Source organism: Polistes fuscatus, unplaced genomic scaffold, assembly GCF_010416935.1.
Source record: "Polistes fuscatus isolate 324 unplaced genomic scaffold, CU_Pfus_HIC Scaffold3, whole genome shotgun sequence".
In the NCBI taxonomy this organism is placed as follows: Eukaryota; Metazoa; Arthropoda; class Insecta; order Hymenoptera; family Vespidae; genus Polistes; species Polistes fuscatus.
In genome coordinates, this window is record NW_025113107.1 from 9,299,618 (window position 1) to 9,319,433 (window position 19,816).

At 31.2% G+C, this 19,816-nt stretch overlaps 1 protein-coding gene and 1 long non-coding RNA gene across 3 annotated transcripts; both read right to left on the reverse strand.

Annotated features, from left to right (window-relative positions):
- Nucleotides 1-8,827: 8,827 nt before the first annotated feature.
- On the reverse strand, nt 8,828-10,677 carry LOC122519118. Its single transcript, XM_043638374.1, has 2 exons — nt 9,760-10,677; nt 8,828-9,382 (listed from the first exon to the last, which is right to left on the reverse strand). Exon 1 carries the CDS (start codon nt 10,568-10,570, stop codon nt 9,776-9,778), a length of 795 nt encoding a protein of 264 aa, XP_043494309.1. The 5' UTR covers nt 10,571-10,677; the 3' UTR covers nt 8,828-9,382; nt 9,760-9,775.
- Nucleotides 10,678-12,563: 1,886 nt separating this feature from the next.
- Nucleotides 12,564-14,291, reverse strand: LOC122519122. 2 transcript variants are annotated; one of them, XR_006304253.1, is made up of 3 exons: nt 14,166-14,286; nt 13,903-14,088; nt 12,564-12,821 (listed from the first exon to the last, which is right to left on the reverse strand). It is a non-coding gene; the product is annotated as an uncharacterized LOC122519122 (long non-coding RNA). The 2 variants fall into 2 exon arrangements; XR_006304252.1 differs by lacking the exon at nt 12,564-12,821 and having other exon boundaries at nt 13,875-14,088; nt 14,166-14,291.
- Nucleotides 14,292-19,816: the final 5,525 nt, after the last annotated feature.

A 19,816-nucleotide genomic window follows, 5' to 3' on the forward strand; every position in this document is an offset into this window, starting at 1 on the left:
AGTAACATTTTTTAATTGAATGATGTTATTAAACATAAAGTAGCATCCAAAAATATAAGCGGGTCCAGAAATAACAGAGCACCGTACGTAATGTGTTAAGAATTAAAGTAAGATTATTACCATTTTCTGTAGTAGCTCGTGGAATTAGGCTCAATGGCACACCTTCGATCAACGATAATAAAATAACATTAGTCACGAGAAAAAATAACTAATTTTACTAAAATATATTCTGTTAAATATAATTATCTTGTAATCCATTCTTTCACGTTAACGATCAATTTTAATGAAAAACTCACTAATTTTACGTAAAGCAGATACACATTTATTAACGAGAAACACAAACACAAGATTCAACAGGGCAAACGAAAGTGACTTGGTTTGCTTCCTGATCTTCTTTATAAACCTATTCCTGCCCCCACTTCCCTGACAAGTTACTTCCTTTCCACAACGAACAGTTTTCAGAATATACGAACTTTGTTCCTCATTGGATAGTCATACGAACATACTGACGCCCACGAGGCTCATTGACTTAGGAAATTAACATATCTTGCGCGGAAAGCGACTAAAGTTGTTCTGAAAACACCCGCTTTTGCGTTGTGTGTGTTTGATTTTGGTGTGGTCGAGTGTGACGGGCGGCATGATGTATGTTGCCCGATAATGTATACTTCTTAACATTGCTTAAATTGCATTTGGTGTTCTATAGAATATCTAAGTAAGCATTATGTACAATGCTTAGGAAAAGCGCAATTCTCCTGTTTTCTACGTCGCCTAAAAACGCCTGGAATTGCTCATAATTGTGGCATTTCCCACTTGGACTATAACATATATATTACTATATAGATTTATTTAAAGATATAATTTGATAGGAGAAAAAATCGTAATTGTCTATAACTGTCCAAATCAATAATTAATAATCGTCGTGTTTTTTTTCTTTTAACGTCTTATTTCTTAACAAAATCATCTCTTACAACGTCGTACTATGCTCTTCGTTATTCGTCATACTTCTTAGCAGAATCTTTCAGTTTCTATCTACTGTAGGCAGAAAAAAGTACTCAGAGCGCAAAGGGTTGAGTTAAATGAAGTTTGTCAATTTATTAATTAAATCAATTAGATATATATTTTTACCTTCATCGTTGGAACATTCCAATTCTTCCTCATTGCTTTCATTTTCTAATCCATCATCTTGTTTTCTGTGTGTATAAATGTTTTTTCTTTAATTCTAATATGCCATTTAAAATAGAGGAATACCAAATGCTTAAGTTTTCCCACTGCCTTTTTCAGCAGCTCTAAGAATATTTCTTCTTCCAAATATCGCTGGTGGCAATGTTAAAGATTGTATTGTTGTAGGAGTATAAAACTTTTCATCAAATAAAGCTTTTATTATTTCCTTTGGTGTACTAAGGAATTCTGCACTCCATACAGAACCGTAGATGATCATTTTTTCATTATTATTATCGTTGTTTTCGCACAAAATTTTCTCTTTTTGTTAACAAATTTTGTTTACGAATCGTTATAAAAATATCAAATCTTGCTACAAAATAATAACATGGAATTCTGAAGTTGATGATAATAAAAGGAAGCTTTTTCTGACTTCTAAATCAATATTAAGCTTTAGAGCTTGTGTCGGTAAGGTAGATGCCATCAAATTTTACTCTTTTTTATGTAATTTCTATAGAATATAAATTTTTTGATGAGAGACTCTACGAGAACATGTTTGATTAGCGTCTGCTCGTTTTTTGTATAGTTTAGAATTAAAATTTTCAATCGATATAATTTTAACATTAGAATTGTTTTTTAACGACGAGGACGTCGAAGGTAAGGAATAACATTCGTGATTTTTATCATTTCGACACAAATGTGATCTTTTATAATAAGATTATTTCATTTTTCTTTCTTTTATCATTTCTCATTTTTCATTCTCATTCCATTTCTTTATTTACAGTTCCCATAATACTACACAATGTTTTTGATTTGAATAACTTCAATTGATATTCATCGAAAGATTTAACATTTCTAATGAATCTACTTAAGAGATAAACATTTTCTATACTGTATGTTGCTGAAATATATAGTTATTGATTTACTTAATTTATAAGTGTGAATGTATTACAAAAATATATTGGATGAAAAATATATAATTATATATTATAATAATAATTATATATAAATATATGAGATATATGTAAATTCAATTATATATTATAAATATAATAATAATTAGAAAAAAGTAATGATTTCAATAAAAACTCACCGCTATTATTTGTCTTCTCATCTCTATCAGATTTTTCATTATTTATTTGACGATTCGCGCAAGCTTGAAAAAGTTGTAGGAAATTCATCGGCATGGTCTTTCACGTATTTATTCGATAATAAGTCAGCATAATACGTTGATACTTTATAATCTGATGGCCAATCATCGTATATCGTATTTCTCAAGAAGTTTCTTTTTCATTTTGTTGGTTCCGCCAGTGGATATGTTTTAACCTCATTTGATTTTTCTAATAGCAATAATAAATGACTTATACTCGCATTTGTCAATTTGTCAAATAACAAAATTATTAAAAAAAAAAAAAATAAGTAACCTATTTGTATAATTATGCGTAAATTACTTACTTAAAACAGAAGAAATATCAATTTCTTTGATACCTTCATCCGAAGAAACATTAATTACTTCATAATTTTCTTTATTCGCGATACTTTGTATCGAAGAAAGATGATTTGATGTTTTAGAAATTAAAGACGGTAAAGGTAGAAGATTATCGTGATCAATATATTTAATATCACGGTATACGTTCCGGACTTTCAAATAATTTACACGTAGATTCACGTTGATATTTTTCGTTTGTAGATTTGTTATCTAATACTTCTAGTACATTCACGTTTGTAGATTTGTTTTTTAATACTTTTGGTACATTCACGTTTTTCTAATTTCTTTTAATAAATTGTATTTCCGATTCGCTAACGGACGTTGATGATACGACGAATCTTCTTCCTCTTTTATTAACACATCTAATTTTTTATTGTTAGGTTTAATTTTGGAAAAATTTTTTTTACGTTTAATCTGTTTCTTATTATCAAATGTATGTCCCTTAATACTAGTTTCATTTTTTGCTTTACGCTGTCCGACGAGGTACACTTTATATACGAAATCGATCATGAACTACTGACAATATCACGTTTAATGGGAGTGCTAATAATTTTAGTTACCGTTTTATACATTTTATGATGTAAAATAAATTCTTCGATGTTACGTTTACAATGACTAAATACGATTTGACTTCATCTCTATGGAACATTATATTATATTACTAACATACAAGTTTTTATTTCCTTTTTAACACAAGTTTAGAGTTTTTTTTAAATGTTTTTTTTAAATGTATATATTCATATGTAGGAGTGTAGTAACAGTAGCTTAAAAACAAAAGCGGCGTGAGTGACGATTAACGACCATGAATAAGAAACATAAGATAAACAACCGACAGTCGGTAGGAAGAAAAAGTGCGTGTATGGGTCCGTGTGAGAATGTGTATGAAAGTACGTTGTAAGATGAAGAAGATCGTTCTATTTCAAATATGTTTTGTTTACAAGGTGTATAAGGCGATATCGGCTTGTCGCTAACTGAATATGATCATGCCGAAGCTTCTCGAAGATTCTCGAACCGAAGTAAGAAGGAAGAGATCTAGATGTCTTACGATCGAAAAGGGTCGAGAAGGTTCGAAAAAGAAGTAAGAACGTAGATGAGAAAAGATGTATAAATTCGCGGCGGAAAAGACCGACGTGGCAATTGAGATTGTAAAGTTGTTCTGAAAGCAGTCATCGTTTAATAGCCAAGCAACGAGCACGTCTTATATATATGTGGGATGCGAGCACCTCCAAGCCAAACACTTAAATAGGCATTCGTGAGGAGATTGGACGGTGGGCCCTGGATAGCTCAATTGGTTAAAGAGCAGTCGCCCGGAAAGCGGAAGATCCGGGTTCGAGTCCCGGTCCAGTCTGTCCAACGGCCCAATTTTTTCACGAATCCTATATATATATATATTGTATTATTATTTAATTTATTTAAAATATATTGCATTTCCTCGTTAAGAAAGGTTTCTCTTCTATATCAACCTATTGACAACATCGCGGAATTCTTACCTTTTTATTCGTTAGATATCTTTTCGGAAGACTGACTGGAGAGGGGAAATCCTACATATATATATTTATGTGTTTACTAACAAACTCCTAAGAATATAAAATTCTATGAAAGAAAATTGAATGCGTAGATTATTATGTGTGAAAGAAAATATTAAATAATTTTCAAGATTATTTGTTAATCGCATCCTATTCCCATTATTTATTTATTTATACACCGACTTCAAAACGTTCGACATGAATTTATTTCAATAAACAATTGCAAAGAATTTACAAGAAGACATTACAGTTGAACACTAAGGGATTTGTACGAGCTTGGGTACATCAGTAGTATACTTTTAAGTTATTCTTTTGCTAAAATATTTCGGTGAACTGACTAGCCAATTTGGAGAAAAATGATTTTAAAATTTTCTTTTTTTTTATATATGTGCTTATGTTCTTGTAAATTGAATTGTTGTTCAATTAGCGCGATTTTTTTATTTTTTGGTTGTAAAAAGTATGTTTTTATTTTAATTTCTTTTTATCGTACATTACAAAAGTGAAAAACATCTTACAAAAAATATTAAACTGATAAAATATAGTTTTATGATTGGTTATAACAAGTATAAATCTCATCATAATATTTATCTATAGATATATATCTAGTTTTTTGTTATTATATATGAGGGAGCTTAGTGCCATTTCGGCATTTTAAAATAATTATTATAACATCAATGAAAAAGTACAAAAAAACCAATAAAACGTAACATTGATCAATTGGCGCGTTAGCGTAGGATGTACTATTCTCGCGTGTCGATCGGATAAGTTAGTGTTCGATTCTTATTAGGGAAGTAACCTTTTTTATAAATATCTCTTATCTGTAAGATTGAAAAATTTTTTATACATTTATTAATATTTATTAAAAATTTTTATTGAAATAATTAAAATTTTTATTGAATTAATTTAATTTTATTGCATAAAATTTTTAATGATTAGAGTATATATTATATATATAATTGTTACTTATTACTATTAAGGTTGTATATATTTTTATTATGTTTACCGGTTAAAAAATAAAATGATAACTGTAATTCTAGTAAACAATCGTCTCTTATTATTTGCACAAGATTTAAAAGAATTTATTGTTTCCAATATTTTTATGATATTTTTATTCTCTTTCTTGTATATAATTAAAAATTACAAAATGTAGAAAAATTTTTAAACTTGTAAGATAGAACTAACTTAAAAAAAGAAAACCCCAAGAAGAATCGAACACTAACCTACCAGACCGACAGACGAGAACGTAACGTCCTACGATATCGCACCAATTGATAAAAAATTGAATTTGCAAGAATATAAGCACACCTATAAAAAAAGAATCAAATTTAAAAATCTTTTTTTTCAGAATTGGCTAGCCGGTTCACCGAAATATTTTACTGAAAGAATACCTTAAATGGATACTAATGATGTACTAAAGCTTGTAAAAATCCGTTGGTGTTCAACTGTAATGTCATCTTGTAAATATTATGTCAAATGCTTGGGAAAAGTCCGCAACAATTCTTTTGTTTCCTACATTGTCAAATAACGCTTTGCATTGAGGGCAATGCCGAGGAATTGCTAACATTGGCCGATTTTTCACTATTCCACAAACATATACATATATCTACTACTCGTTTTATGTCGTCCTTTCACATTAGGTGTCTTATGTTTGAAAATTTCTGTTACTTTTTACACAGGATATTCTTGTGAACGTTCGTTATATCCTGTACGTCATAAAATATAAATATTCCACTCTGATAGAAACAGAGAGTGTGTCTTGATTTGGGTGTGGGTTTCTTAGATCACTTTGTTTGTGTGACATAGGGGGATGTTAAAGTACGGATCACTTCCGTTTCATTCTTCTGTTATCGAACTTATTTCCTTCTCTATGTAGGAAATTTAACTTTCCCTAACTACATTATGTTAAATTCATTACATTATCGTGATATATACAGGGTGTCGTAGTTTACTCTCACTAAACATTACCAATATATTTTACAAGCAAAAATAAGACAAAATATCATATAAACATAAGCTTTTCAATGCTTTATTAAAACGTTGTAAATAAAAATATAAAATGATGATTATCTGGTGTTGTTTGTTACTATCACGCGGATTGAAGTCTTATAAAATTCCATTTCAAACTGCTACCCGTTATCATGAATGTAGAACAAAAATCTATGAAAAATGAAACCTATTGTATTACTAATTTCATATTCATTTTTTTTCATTTCAGTAAATACATCGCAAATATTTTGTCTCAACTTTTGACGAAACACTAGTTCTTAATCATTTCGTATTTTTGATTATAACTTTTTAATAAAATATTTAAAAGTCTATGTTTATATAACATTTTTGTCTTATTTTTGTTTGTAAAATATGTGTGTAATATTTGGCGAGAGAAAATTAAGATATCCTGTCTATGATATAATAAAAAAAAATTATAAGTAATATAATTATAAAATAATGAAGAAAAATAATATAATATTTTATATAACCAAAAATATAGTATATATCTTTAAAATATTGAAAAGTATTGAATGAAGTAAATAATTTAGTAATCAAGTAACATTAATATATAACAGGACGAGGTCCTAATAAAAAGTAGAAGATAAAGTAACCTTAACTTGAAATGAACAATAATTGTAAAATAATGAAAGATAGTGTTACGTCCTGTGACGTAATAAAAAGTGTGGTCTATTTTTAGTCAAGCTGTGAAGTCTTTACTAGGGAATAACCTAAAGAATTGCGATTAGATTGGTGAGTGATGAAATTTGAATGTAAGAAACTGGAGTGGAAGAAAGTAGTTAAAATATGAATTTGATTGGAGTTCTATTGCGGTGAAAGTAGATAATTAAATATTAAAGTAAGATGCTTACCTTTTACTGCTGCTGGTGGGATAGGCCTCTGGCTCTGGTTCAATCAACGCTATTAGAATAATTCTAGTCGCGGATAATAAATATATTTTACTGACTCTCAGATTCGTTTATCTTTAATATTTATTCTTTTACGCTACTGATCAATCTTACAGAATGTTTCCTTGATTTTACAGAATGCAGAATACGGACTTATTAATAAAAACACCATACAGACTTATAAACAGACTTACTAACTAACAAGGAGACCGTCAGATTGACACCTGTCAGATTTTTTTTTAAACTTTGCACACTTGTAGTAGTCCATGAGAATATTCATTGTATTTAAAAAAAAAAAAGATATTTCAAGCGTTTTCGAAAAAAAGGGAATAGAAATTAGGCAAAAATGATTTCGCGCGTTTCTCCGATGTAGTCGGATCGATTCATCGACGGGAAAAATATTTTTTTTCGGTCTTTTTTATTTTTTGTTTTTTTTTTTATTATAAAGTATGTTTAATTAATTTTATTTTTTTTCTAGAGTACGTTATATCAATTTTTTAGGGAATATAATAAAAAGAGATGCATTTGTATTAAAAATCGTGTGAAGTTTGTTCTTTTCGCCAACGTTATTATTTTATTAAGAAATCAACATTATTACGCAAGTTATATAATTAAAAATTAAAAATAGAATTATAAGCAATAAATAACAAACATTAGTTTTTTACGTACTTGGAATGATACATTTGTCAAGATAATATTCGCTGTACAGACACACTAAAAATAAATTTAATACGGTTTCGTCGGTATTGATTATAAGTAAAAAAAATACAAGTACAGAGAGTTATTAATAATTAAAAATGTATTCTGTTATTTTGTTACAATAAAATCAGCATAGTGTTTGATCATATTACACTCGCTGACTCTTTGATCGTCTTTTCATAATTTAAAAAATTCATTCGCTGCGATAGATCTTTTTTTAAGATTGTTTATCGATATCTAATAATGCCTTCGGCTACTTCTGTGCGTTTTCGAGCCCAAGATTTTTATAGCTTTATTATTTTTCGTGTTTTCGTATAACATGCTTTATAATAACGAAAACAAAAAATAAAAAAGATCAGAAAAAAAATATTTTCTCTGTCGAGGAATCGATCGGGCGACATCAAAGACACGAGACCATTCTTGCGAAATTTCTGCTTCCGTCTTTTCGAAAACGATTAAATATCTAGTTTTTTAAAAAGTACAACGAATATTATCATGGACTACTACAAGTGTGCTGCAAAGTTTGAAAAAAATCGGATAGAAGTCAATCTGGCGGACCCCTTGTTAGTTCTTTATTAGGTGGTTACATTGACGCCTACAAGCCTCTTTGGTTTAGAGAATTAACAAAGAGTATACCTTTTGAGAGTGAAATCCAGACTAGTCCACTCAAATGGGTCCAATTTCTGAATTACAGGTGCAGTCCTGATTCTTTGATCTAAGGGTAAGTCGACGACGCTGAATCGAATGGTGCTAATTTTATCCGATATTTCTCTCTTTCTATTTTTTCATTCTCGGTAGCGAATATTTTACGTGTTTGCCATCGAGTGTCGAGCATTCTGTATATCTATATATTTTGGATTATAAGCGCGACGTTTTTAAATCGAATCTTGATGCTTATGGCACGCCGTTTTTTTATTTATTGTCAAAAGTAGTGAACCTTCAATAAAAGAAAAATAATAATTCATTTTAACAGAAACTATTATTATTTAGTCGAGAATAAAAATAATGAATTAATTTTGTGCCTTGCCATAAAATTCATTAGAATAATTAATTGATATTAATTTTGAGTCACAAAAATTTATTTGTATATTTTTGTAGAATATAATGAAGGCAAGGTTAGTCGCGAGCGATGTAAATAGTAATAAATGTTTCTATTTCTGAAATTGTAAAGAAATTAAATAGGTTTATTTTTCCAAGTGTACTAGGTTATTTCTTATTAAATTGAAAATTATGCTTCACTTAAGGATGATTCGAACATTTAACTAAAATAAGATGAGACGGAGTTTTTATGAAACACGAAATCTAATTATTTATCTACATCGCTTCTAAAGGGTATTCGATTTCTACATCGTCTTCCTGCTCATTCTCGTAAAATTCCTCGTAATCAGAATCCTCGGGGTCCAATTCTTCGACTATATCGAGAAATTCATTTCTAGCGATATCCTCGTCATCCTCGTGTCTTTTTTCTGCTGGAATCTCTGCTAAATCCTTGTCTGTGCTGATTGAAAAGTTGACGATTGTCCTCCACAGTATTTGCACATTTGAGTACAAAGCAGCCCAGTTTTTCGGCAGCTGCATCGAAAAGTCTTGCATTCTCCCGTGCACACACACTGTACCTAAACATAGACATGTAGGAAACATGTAAGGAAAAAGATTAAGAATTTGCGTGCGCAGAGAATGTATATGATTTTTTGTACAGTTCGTTCCAAATTCGCGAAAATTAATCGAACGGTATAGACTTTAAATATTCGTGAATTTTTAAAAAAATTATTGCAATATATTATTTTTGCAAAATTCCAAATATCGTACTAATTTTTGTTTTCTTCTTCGAATCAAGTATAACAAAGGTAACGTTGGTGTTCAATTTACAAGAGAAACGCTATATGGTTCATATTTTACAAAATTATAGGATTTTTAATTTTCAAGAATTAACTCATTCGACTTGTTTCACCATTGAATTATTTAGTTTATTCAAATTTATTTTAGAACCTACCATTTTCAACAAATTATCAGGCGCTGAACTCAGTATTCATGACAGGAACCATCATTGTGGTAGTTCGCTTCCAGCCCCAATCCCGTGCATTCAAGTTGTTTCCCAACCACGATTGCACTTGATAGAATGTGCGTCTCACGTCTTCTCGCAGGACGAGTTGCGTTGGAGGTAAAGCCGCCAATCGAATATCCACGTTGATGTGCACGACCAGCGATGTAAATTTTTCGTACCGAGCATCACTGAGCGACTGATTTGGATTTTTGAAGCTGTATAAATGTGCAATTATTTGTTCTGCACATTCACACAGACTCTCCATTGTACTCGCAGCGTTGTAGAACATTTTTACAGCAGTCTGCAGATGGTTATTCTTTTGCAGAATGGAGATGACGCTCTTCTTTCCTTTTCCGTACATGGCACTCGTGTCACATCCAGCGAATGCGTGGGCAAATAAAATATACGGCTTCAGATGTGCGTGGTCTTCCGTACAATACAAAGTATTTTTTTTACCACCTGGCGATATCTTGTAAAAATACAGAGGACTGCAATTTGATAAGCCGATCCACAAAACCAGCAGGTCGGTGTCAGTACCGACAACTGCCACTTCGCGGCCCGTATTTTGTTTCAGCTCTATCGCTGTCTTCGCTATAAGCGCGTCCGCATCTTCTTTTGCAAGTTTCACGTTGAGACCGTGCATACATAAATATTCCGACAGCATCTGCACCAGTTTCATTTTGTTCTTAACATTGGAGAGAAACCTTTTTTGACTTAAAGTCACTATTGTGCTCTCATTGAACTCTATATCTGGTACCATGTTCCGTTGTCGTCGGCGGTATCTTTCGTACGATTTTATTCCTACATATTCCTCGGTGTATCCATCAAAGACGACCGAAGGATTTTCTCCGTATTTTTGGATAATATTCGAGTAATATTATTCGCAAATTCTTTTAAAGGATGCTCCATGCGGCCAGCAGATGTTTTGCAGGAGGAATCCGCCATCAATGACAAAGGTCCAATTGCGGATGGAAGTTTGGTTTTGTAAAATGTACGGCTTTAATACTTTGCACACTCAAAGTATTGCACCCATAGTTGTGCTGTAGGTCCTCGATTTTTTAAAATTGCCAATTGTGTAGTCAAGTTCGCAGTAATCGAAGTAATCGAAGTAATCGAAGGATCCGATTGACAATCGCCGATAGTCGGAGGTTCTGTACACCAACTTTGGAGAAAAGCTTTAACGTCTTCGTCGTATTGTTGACGTATTTCACCTTCGATTTCACGGCAGATCATTACTCCCAGATTGATAAATGTCAAGGATATGAGCACGCATCGCACGAGCATAAGCATGCCCCGTCAACATCTTTTTCACTGATGCTGGAGCGTATGTTACTGCCCAGATATCTTCAAGTCCGCTGCCATTCATAATGTGACCGATTGAGCCCAAGTAGGACATGAGCAAGCGAACCACAACATTTTTCAGTATATCCTGTGATGCAGCAACAATCGCACAAGCTTTATAGTACAATGGTTGGTCGAATGTTTCGAAACACATTTTCTGATTAATTCGACGAGTCTCAACTAGAGCGGTGCGTAAAGCTGTGTTGATAGTGCTCATATTGGAAGAAGGCTGATTGATAAGAGGCAGACAAACAACTTTGGAAACATCATTAGTGTTATCCGTCGTTAAAACCTCCATAAAACCTCTCCAACTCGTACATTTTCTATGTTGCAGTGCTTTGCCCATAGATATGTCGAGTATGCGGCTGGCAATACAGGCGAATCTATGGAAAAGAGTTTCCTTGTATCAGCGTACTCGATATTTTCCGATCCGTTCGAGTGGCCTGTCCATGGTATGATTCGCACTATGGTCTGTGACGCTATCGTTGCAGCTGATATTTTTGAGGCACTTTTTAATATTTTCGTCCGACCTTCATAGCTTAGTTTCTCCTCCGGCGTGTAGATAGCTATTCTACCTAAGCTGTGATACGTATTGTAGCCGGATGGCTTTGGATAAAGTTCCAACGTTGTGATCGGTATTATCAAAGCATCTAGAAGCATCTCAGGATTCCAAGTTAAGGCGAATCAAATATAAAAGAATTCATCACGACAAAGCTCCTACCGACGCGAAGTGTGAGATCGAGGGAACCAAGAGGCTGGCCGAGGAGAGAAATGACGAGGCCAAAAAGCAAAAGAAGGAAGAGAATGGTGATAGTGACATAGAAGAAGAAGAAATTGAGGAGGAAGTAGGAGAAGAGGAAAAGGTAGATGGTGATGGAGAAGAAGACGACAAAGAAGATGACATTCCAGAAGGAGAGGAAGATTTGGAAGAAGGAGATGAAGCGGAAGGTGAAGGTGAAGAAGTGGAGGATTAGGAAGAAGACTCATAATGAAAAGAGTGAAGAATAATGTAAGTAAAAAGGGAGGAAGGCACGTTGCATCATCGTCGATATTCGGCAATCTTTTCAGCAAACACTTACTATCATATTGAGTGGTTGGTAACAATGTTGACATCGATCGTGCCCAATCAATGTCACTGGATCATCCTCATTAACTACAAAATAAAAATTACCATCTCACCGGAGTTGTGTGGGACTGACGCATTATATTAATGCACTCGCATTTTGTACTGTCTTGGCTCTTCGCAATTCTGATATCTTTTAGCCATCACCAAATACTATTAGGTCGTTCGCACGAAAATTGTACATTTGTCCTATGATAAATAAATCCAACATATATATATATATATATATATAACATATTTTATTTTTGCTTTAGTTTTGTTTAGTTTCATTTCGTTTCGTTCCGTTTTGTTTTTCCTTAATGCACACACATTCATATACCATATGATTTACTTTGCGAGCCTCGCGCTCCTGCGAATACACTGCTATTACACATCAGTTGAAAAAAAATTCAACATATAACATATATATTTATATACCTGTATTTAGACTCCCTAATATACCAATTAAAATCCTGGTATATTAGATGGCTGCTGCTTGTCCTCGAGACAAATGTGCTACTTTAATATGAACCACCTATTAAATTAGTATTTGCCGTCATCTGGCTTTCTGCAAAGAAACATTTTTTAATGAAACTTATTTAAGAATAAATAAGAAAAATAAAAAAATTTTATTATATTTAAATAGCGTACAATGAACATTTGAATGCGACAGTTTTTTTTAAATTTGAAATCAAATTTACGTTTATAGTTCAACGAATGTCTCTCACCTAGTGCGTGTGATTGAATTTTTTTTTCAACTGATGTGTAATAGCAGTGTATTCGCAGGAGCGCGATGCTCGCAAAGTAAATCATATGGTATATGAATGTGTGTGCAATAAGGAAAAACAAGACGGAACGAAACGAAATGAAACTATATAAACAGAACTAAAGCAAAAATAAAATTCAACTAAGGTATAAATCGTATAGAGATCTCTCGACATTCGGATGTGTATATATCTATATGTATACGCAAACTAGTAGAGAAATTCATAAAAAGAAAAAACAAAAAAATATATACAAAAAAAAAGAACCCCCATCGCTTCGTGCTCCCGTAAAATAAAGAGGCAGGTTTATTAAGGTTATGTAAATGCGATGTTCGCGTCAGGTAGTTGTATCGATAAATAATGTGTAACTTAAGCATTGCATAATAATTATACATAGTATGTATAAAGTTATGAAATAAGAAACATTTTATTATTAACGATAATATTATGTAACGTAATGTAAGGTAACGTAATGTAAGGTAACGTAATGTAAGGTAACGTAATGCGGGGAGGTTGTTACTCTTTAGATTTGGGCATAGCGAGTAGGGAGAGCATTTATATATTCAATCTCCAAAGCTCACAATGACTGCTGCGTTCTATCATCGTGGTTTCATTTCTGTTCATTTAATCTATTTTATTTTATTTTTATGCAAACACGTCAAAGAATCAATTCTATATTTATATTATTTCTTCTTACAGTTATTTGAAATAAAAGAGGAAATATAAAGTATGTAATAGCATTCTACAAATCTTAAAAATTATTTTATTATCGTTTAGATCACGTGTATTCGATAGTATAGAAAAAGATCCGATAACTCTCCCTATTCCAGTGTTCTCTCTCTCTTTCTCTCTTTCACTTTCACTTTCACTCACTCACTCACTCACCTTCATTTGAGCGTATTCGATTGTATTTTGATGTACTGCGGTTTTACTTTGACTTCATTGTCATGGGCTTCTCACAGCAATGATTCTGGTTGACTGTCGCAGAGAATAAGTGATTGGGTTTATTTCTAGTGATTCCTTTTCCTTAGTGACGACCAGTATCTTAACGGTAACGTTATTAATATATAGCTGCAAAAATAAAAAATTTATCAAAGACAGTTTTAACAGATCATTCTTTACGCTTGATAGAGATTATTATCACTTACAATTAGTTACATTCGACAGTCAAAACGCGATGATGCTCTTTATACGTTTAGTATTAAGAGTTTTGAAGGATCACTTGCAAACACAGATGCGTTCATATTGTCAGTTACTTTTTTGGGAGACTGTTAAATAAGAAGAAGGGTGAAGAGACATTGCGGTTACGACACCATTGTACTATAGCTGCATAATAATTAAATAAAAATAACGATAATTCGATGAATGCGAGAGAATGTCCCACGTTTTAATGTACAAATATTTTCGAATGAAATAGTTTAATAAACACAGTTAGATCGGATAAATCAATTCGTTCTCGTGAAGTAGCAATTATTATATTTTAATTAAAATTATATTTTAATGAAACAAAAAAAAATAATAATAAGAATAAGAAAAAAAAATAAAAATTATAAGAACAATCGCGGTTTTATAGATTGTCATGTCTCATATGACCGTAAAAAAAAAAGAATTGGCTGTATGAAACTTAAGGAGATGGACTGGACCGTGTCCTTTCGTGCTTATATTTTAGAGCACGATTGTAAGTACGATCGTTTGTATGTATATGTGTGTATGCGTGCGTGCATGCGTGCGTGTGCGTATTGTATCCTAGACCTACGAGACCAATAAGAAAAAGACACAAAAAAAAGAAAAGTTGTGGAATGAAACGCGAGCGCATGAGAGATCGTCAGGCTGATTCTTATATATATAGTCAATAAAGGAACAGATAAAAGCAAGATTTAAAGTAAATAAGAAGATTTTAAGTAAAATGTAAGGTTTAGAAGTAGATTGTAAGGTTTCAAGTAAAATGTATGGTTTAAAGTTAAGAGAGTATGGTTTAAAGTAATGTGTATGCTGTTAAGGTTAAAAATATTTATCAATATCCTAATTTTTCTTAACAATTATATCAAATTAAACACTAATACTATTAAACTTAATAAAATTAATACTAATAAATCTTAAATTAGATTATGTTATGTTACGTTACGAAGTACAATGAATTAGAATGAGATGTTAAGAAGTACAACGAGTAAGGATTGTTTTAGTTAAGTAAAACGTACAAAGTTTTAGTTCAAAATTACGACGAAAAACAGTGAAAGATACGACAGTAATTAATTAGTGATTCGGGGGGGAGAAGACTATCGACACTTACAATTCTATTCCACTATACTTTATCATATTATATTAAATTACATTCAATATACGCGTTTAAATAAATATATAGTTATATGTAGGATTAGGGAAAATGTATAAATAAAGGTGTGAATAAGTGTATAAAGACAAGAGACGGTTAAAATATGAATATTCAAATTGGTATTTCTAGGATACGATAAATGCGTTTTCTATATAAACAAATTTATTAGATATTTCTAGAATAAGTAAATATGTTTTTCTGATAGGTAGAGATATAAGAAATTTGTCCTTTATTGTTATGGTTTGAAGAAATGTGTGTTTTTAACATATAACGCGTGTTCGTACAGATAGGTATATAAGAAATGTTCGTAAACCTAGTGTTAAGGATGTTTAGGAGCAATGAGAAATGTTACGAAGAGAATAAAAATTTGATAAAATTTTTCTTTCCTAATACTTAAACTAAATGTAAAAATTTTAAATTGATTTACTTTGTCGCTCCAAAGTTCCAAAGCTCCAAAGAGGTCCGCGCAAGGTTTAATTATTAATATAAAAAAATATCCACAAATGAGAAACTTAAACCAATGTTTCAAAGATACCACAAATTCTGGTTATAAAAACAAATCCTAATTTTTTATCCTGCGTTATAGGTTACTGAACAGAAGTTGTTGACTGCTTTCCCGTCTTCCTATTCGGTAGAACGTGGATTCAGTGCCGTTATGAATCTCATCACAAAAAAAAGAAACCGACTATAAAATAGTGCTCGTGGGGATTCGCGGTTGCTTCTCACAAACATCGAACCAGACATAAATATACTGATAAAATCTCATCACGTTCATCAAAGTCATTAATTTTTTCTATTTAATTTTAAACAAAAGTTATAATTTCAATAAATACTTCTTCAACAATTTTTTTTTAAATTTTTGTCCTATGCTTTATAGTAGCTTTCTCACTTGGGGGTCCGTGGACAACTTTTGACTATAAAAAAGGGTCCATGGATCAAAAAAGTTTAGGAGCCACTGCAGTAAGAGAACGGTCGGGCGTGAGCGAAGTAATCCGTAATAGCGCTGCCGGCGCCAAGCGAAGAAATTTTTTCGAAACGCTCGGACGTCAAAGTGTTAATATGAATTTATTAAATAACATTAATTAGAATTATTAATATTTAGGCATTATTAATTTATTGATATTCAGAATTATTAATGATTTAAATCACAACTGCATTTGCTATTAAGTTAATATGACGGCATTATTATTACCAAGGTTATTTACAATTATTTCATATTATTATCATTTCTCATTAAATTAAACATTATTGGTAAAATTAATATTTTGTTTTAATTAAGTGTTAAATTATTCAACAAACTACGATGAATTTCTATGAGTTACGAATAAAAAAAAAGAACAAATCAAAGTGATCAAAAGCATCAGACAATAAAAACAATAAACATTAGAAAGTCTCCTTTATTATTCGTTAACGTGCTCACGAGTTCCTACACGAGAAAACTAAAAAAAAAAGAAAGCAATAACCGCGAATAAAAGAAAAGTAACCTTAGAATTTCGTAAGAAAAGTTTTTATAGTTCACATATATACTTAAAAATAACCTTGATAAATGCGTAAAACATATTCATCTACCATTTCTATTTTATAATAATCTGTCTTTGATAATCCTTGAAAAATATAAAGTATATAACTATAAACAAATACGAAACAAAGAGGCTACATTTTTCATAGACGCAAACTGATAATTTGTATAATCATAATTAGTCAGATTTCAGATACAATTTTCTGATATATTTAACGTATGAGCAATATTAAATATATAAAAACGAGTTCCTACGAAAGGCAAAGAAAGAAAGTAGTTCTTAATAAAATAAATAAATTATTTTTTAATCTACGAAAACTACTAATAAATATACATACATAACATAGGAATGTTACACGCTATAGAAAAAAGTTGCAAGAATATAATTATTAAATGAAATATAATATTAGAGAGAGTCACGAAACAATAAATTATTGTTGTTTCAAAATATAAAAAAAACCACCTTAAGATAACATAAGTGCTTATATAAAGTAATAATAAAAGAAAATTGTAAATTATAGCTAATTACCCCAAAATTTAGTATATTATTTAATTAAAATATTAACAAAAATCTACTTAAAATTCGAACAAATTTTTCCATAAAAAAATATATATAAATAAAATATATCTTTAAAGTCTTACCGTATTTATATCAATCAGCGGAGAAGCCAAAGAAACTCGAGACTTCTTTCTGTAGACAAAACAACCGCTTCCTTCGAGAGCTCATTAACGAATGTTCATGGATTATGTGGCCAATCTAATTACACGGACATTAAACTCCTAGCTTTTCGACTAAAATCAACTGTACAATAAGAACGATATACTTTAACAATGCGACAATAGCGCTAATCACGCGCGAGATTCACTCTTGCCACTACGATATAGCGGAGAGAGACGGAAACTTAAAAGCGTAAGTAATTATTTCTTAACAGTTGGAATCAGCATTAAAAAATTGGCATAGAACCTCAACAGTTGAAAAAAATGAATAACAGCATTTAATTGCTAACTATTTGCTAATTCAAAATCCATAATTGCTAACTTTTTAATTAATTATTTAATTAGTTATTGACAATTAAAAATATGAAAACTTCTTTTTTTTAATTCTAAGTAAAACAACGTAGTTTGCAACAGCAGAAAAAAATTAATAAGTGAGCTAAATTGCTAATAAAATGGTTATTTAAAATCCATAATTGCTAATTTTTTTAACTAATTATTTAATTACTTATTAATTATTACAAATGTGGAAACGTCATGAGTGGGAGATTTTTTTCAAAGTGCGCTTGCGCCTTGAATTTGTAGTTGCACATGCGTATAACATATTAATAGCAATACAATTTGAATATATTTCTACAAGACATTTTACGAAACTAATAGTGGATTATGTGAATTATAAAAAGACAATCTTGAGAAATTGTTAAACCTCTTCAAATGCTTCGCAAAATTGGATCATTAATTATTAAAATAAGTAAAGCAAAACATTACTACTAATATTGAAGTATTTTATTTTTGTGTGTAAAACATGGTATTTTTATAATAATTTCATAATGTAGGGAAATAAAAAAGAATCTACGAAAAATGTTTAGAATATTTTTTAAAATATTAAAATAATAAAAAAATATTTCAAGTTTCAGTTGCATTTATTAATCAAAAATATGAAAGTAGTTTTAGATTTGCTATTGCTACCTTAAGCATATACATTTTGAGACAGAATTAACTATTTTCTACCAGAAATTTTGTTTTTATTGTTGGCATAGTTAAATACAACACACACACAAAATTTGTTTATACATATATACATATATAATATGTTTGTAATCCTTAATTTGTTGAGAGTAAGAACCACAATTAGATTCGTCTAAAAATAAGAGTAATTTATTTAAACATAATAAATTAGATTAATAACGTAGGATTCGTGAAAAAATGTAGCCGTTGGACAGACTGGACCGAGACTTGAATCCGGATCTTCCGCTTTCCGGACGACTGCTCTTTAACCAATTGAGCTATCCAGGGCCCACCGTCCAATCTCCTCACGAACGCCTTAGCCCAGTCAACGCGGGCCCAACGCGGAACTTTCTTACTAACAGCTTCAAAATTTGATCTAAGGGTAAGTTGACGACGCTGAATCGAATGGTGCTAATTATAATAAAGTCAGCAACCGTGATCTTGGGGAAAAAGGGTATAAAAGGGTAAAATATAGCCATATCTTAGAATCTAGGCATTTAATCGAAAAAAGTTGCAAACAAAAGTTGTAGAGAATTGAAAAATACATAAAAAATGTTCTATGAGTTATCTTCGTATTTTCAAAAATAAGCGCATAAAATTGGATTGAAGATGGGAACAAAATTGTAAGAGTGGGAGAAAGCAAGCTTATCCCTCCGTCGCGTTTTACACGCGAGCGAGCTAGTATGCGTGCGAGCGTCCGTGTGCACTAATACACAAACGAAGGATCTTCGGCAATCTTCGGGACTCTCGGTCTTGAATGCAAGTGAGAGTGAGAGAAGAAACCGATATTTCCCTTTTCTATTTGTTTAGGCGATAACGAGTATTATTGTCCTTGGGAGCGTTCTAATATTTCTCTTTTCATATATTTTCTTTCGGTAGCAAGAATTTTACGTCTTGGCCATCGAGCGTCGTGCGTTTTGTATACGAGTGCGAGTGAGAAAGAAAACCGATATTTCTCTCTTTCTATTTTTTCTTTCGGTAGCGAGAATTTTTCGTTTTGGCCATCGTGCGTCGAACGTTCTATATATCTATATATATCGGCGTATAAGCGCGGCACTTTTAAATCGAATCTTGATGCTTATGGCACGCCATTTCTTTATTTATTGTCAAAAATAATGAACCTTGAGTAAAAAAAAAATAATTCATTTTAACAGAAACTATTATTATTTAGTTGAGAGTAAAAATAATGAATTAATTTTGTGTCTCGCCATAAAATTAATTAGAAT

What these genes read in the sequence shown, in the direction of transcription:
- LOC122519118 (XM_043638374.1), bottom strand. Translation starts at nt 10,570, where the DNA reads ATGGTACCAGATATAGAGTTCAATGAGAGCACAATAGTGACTTTAAGT.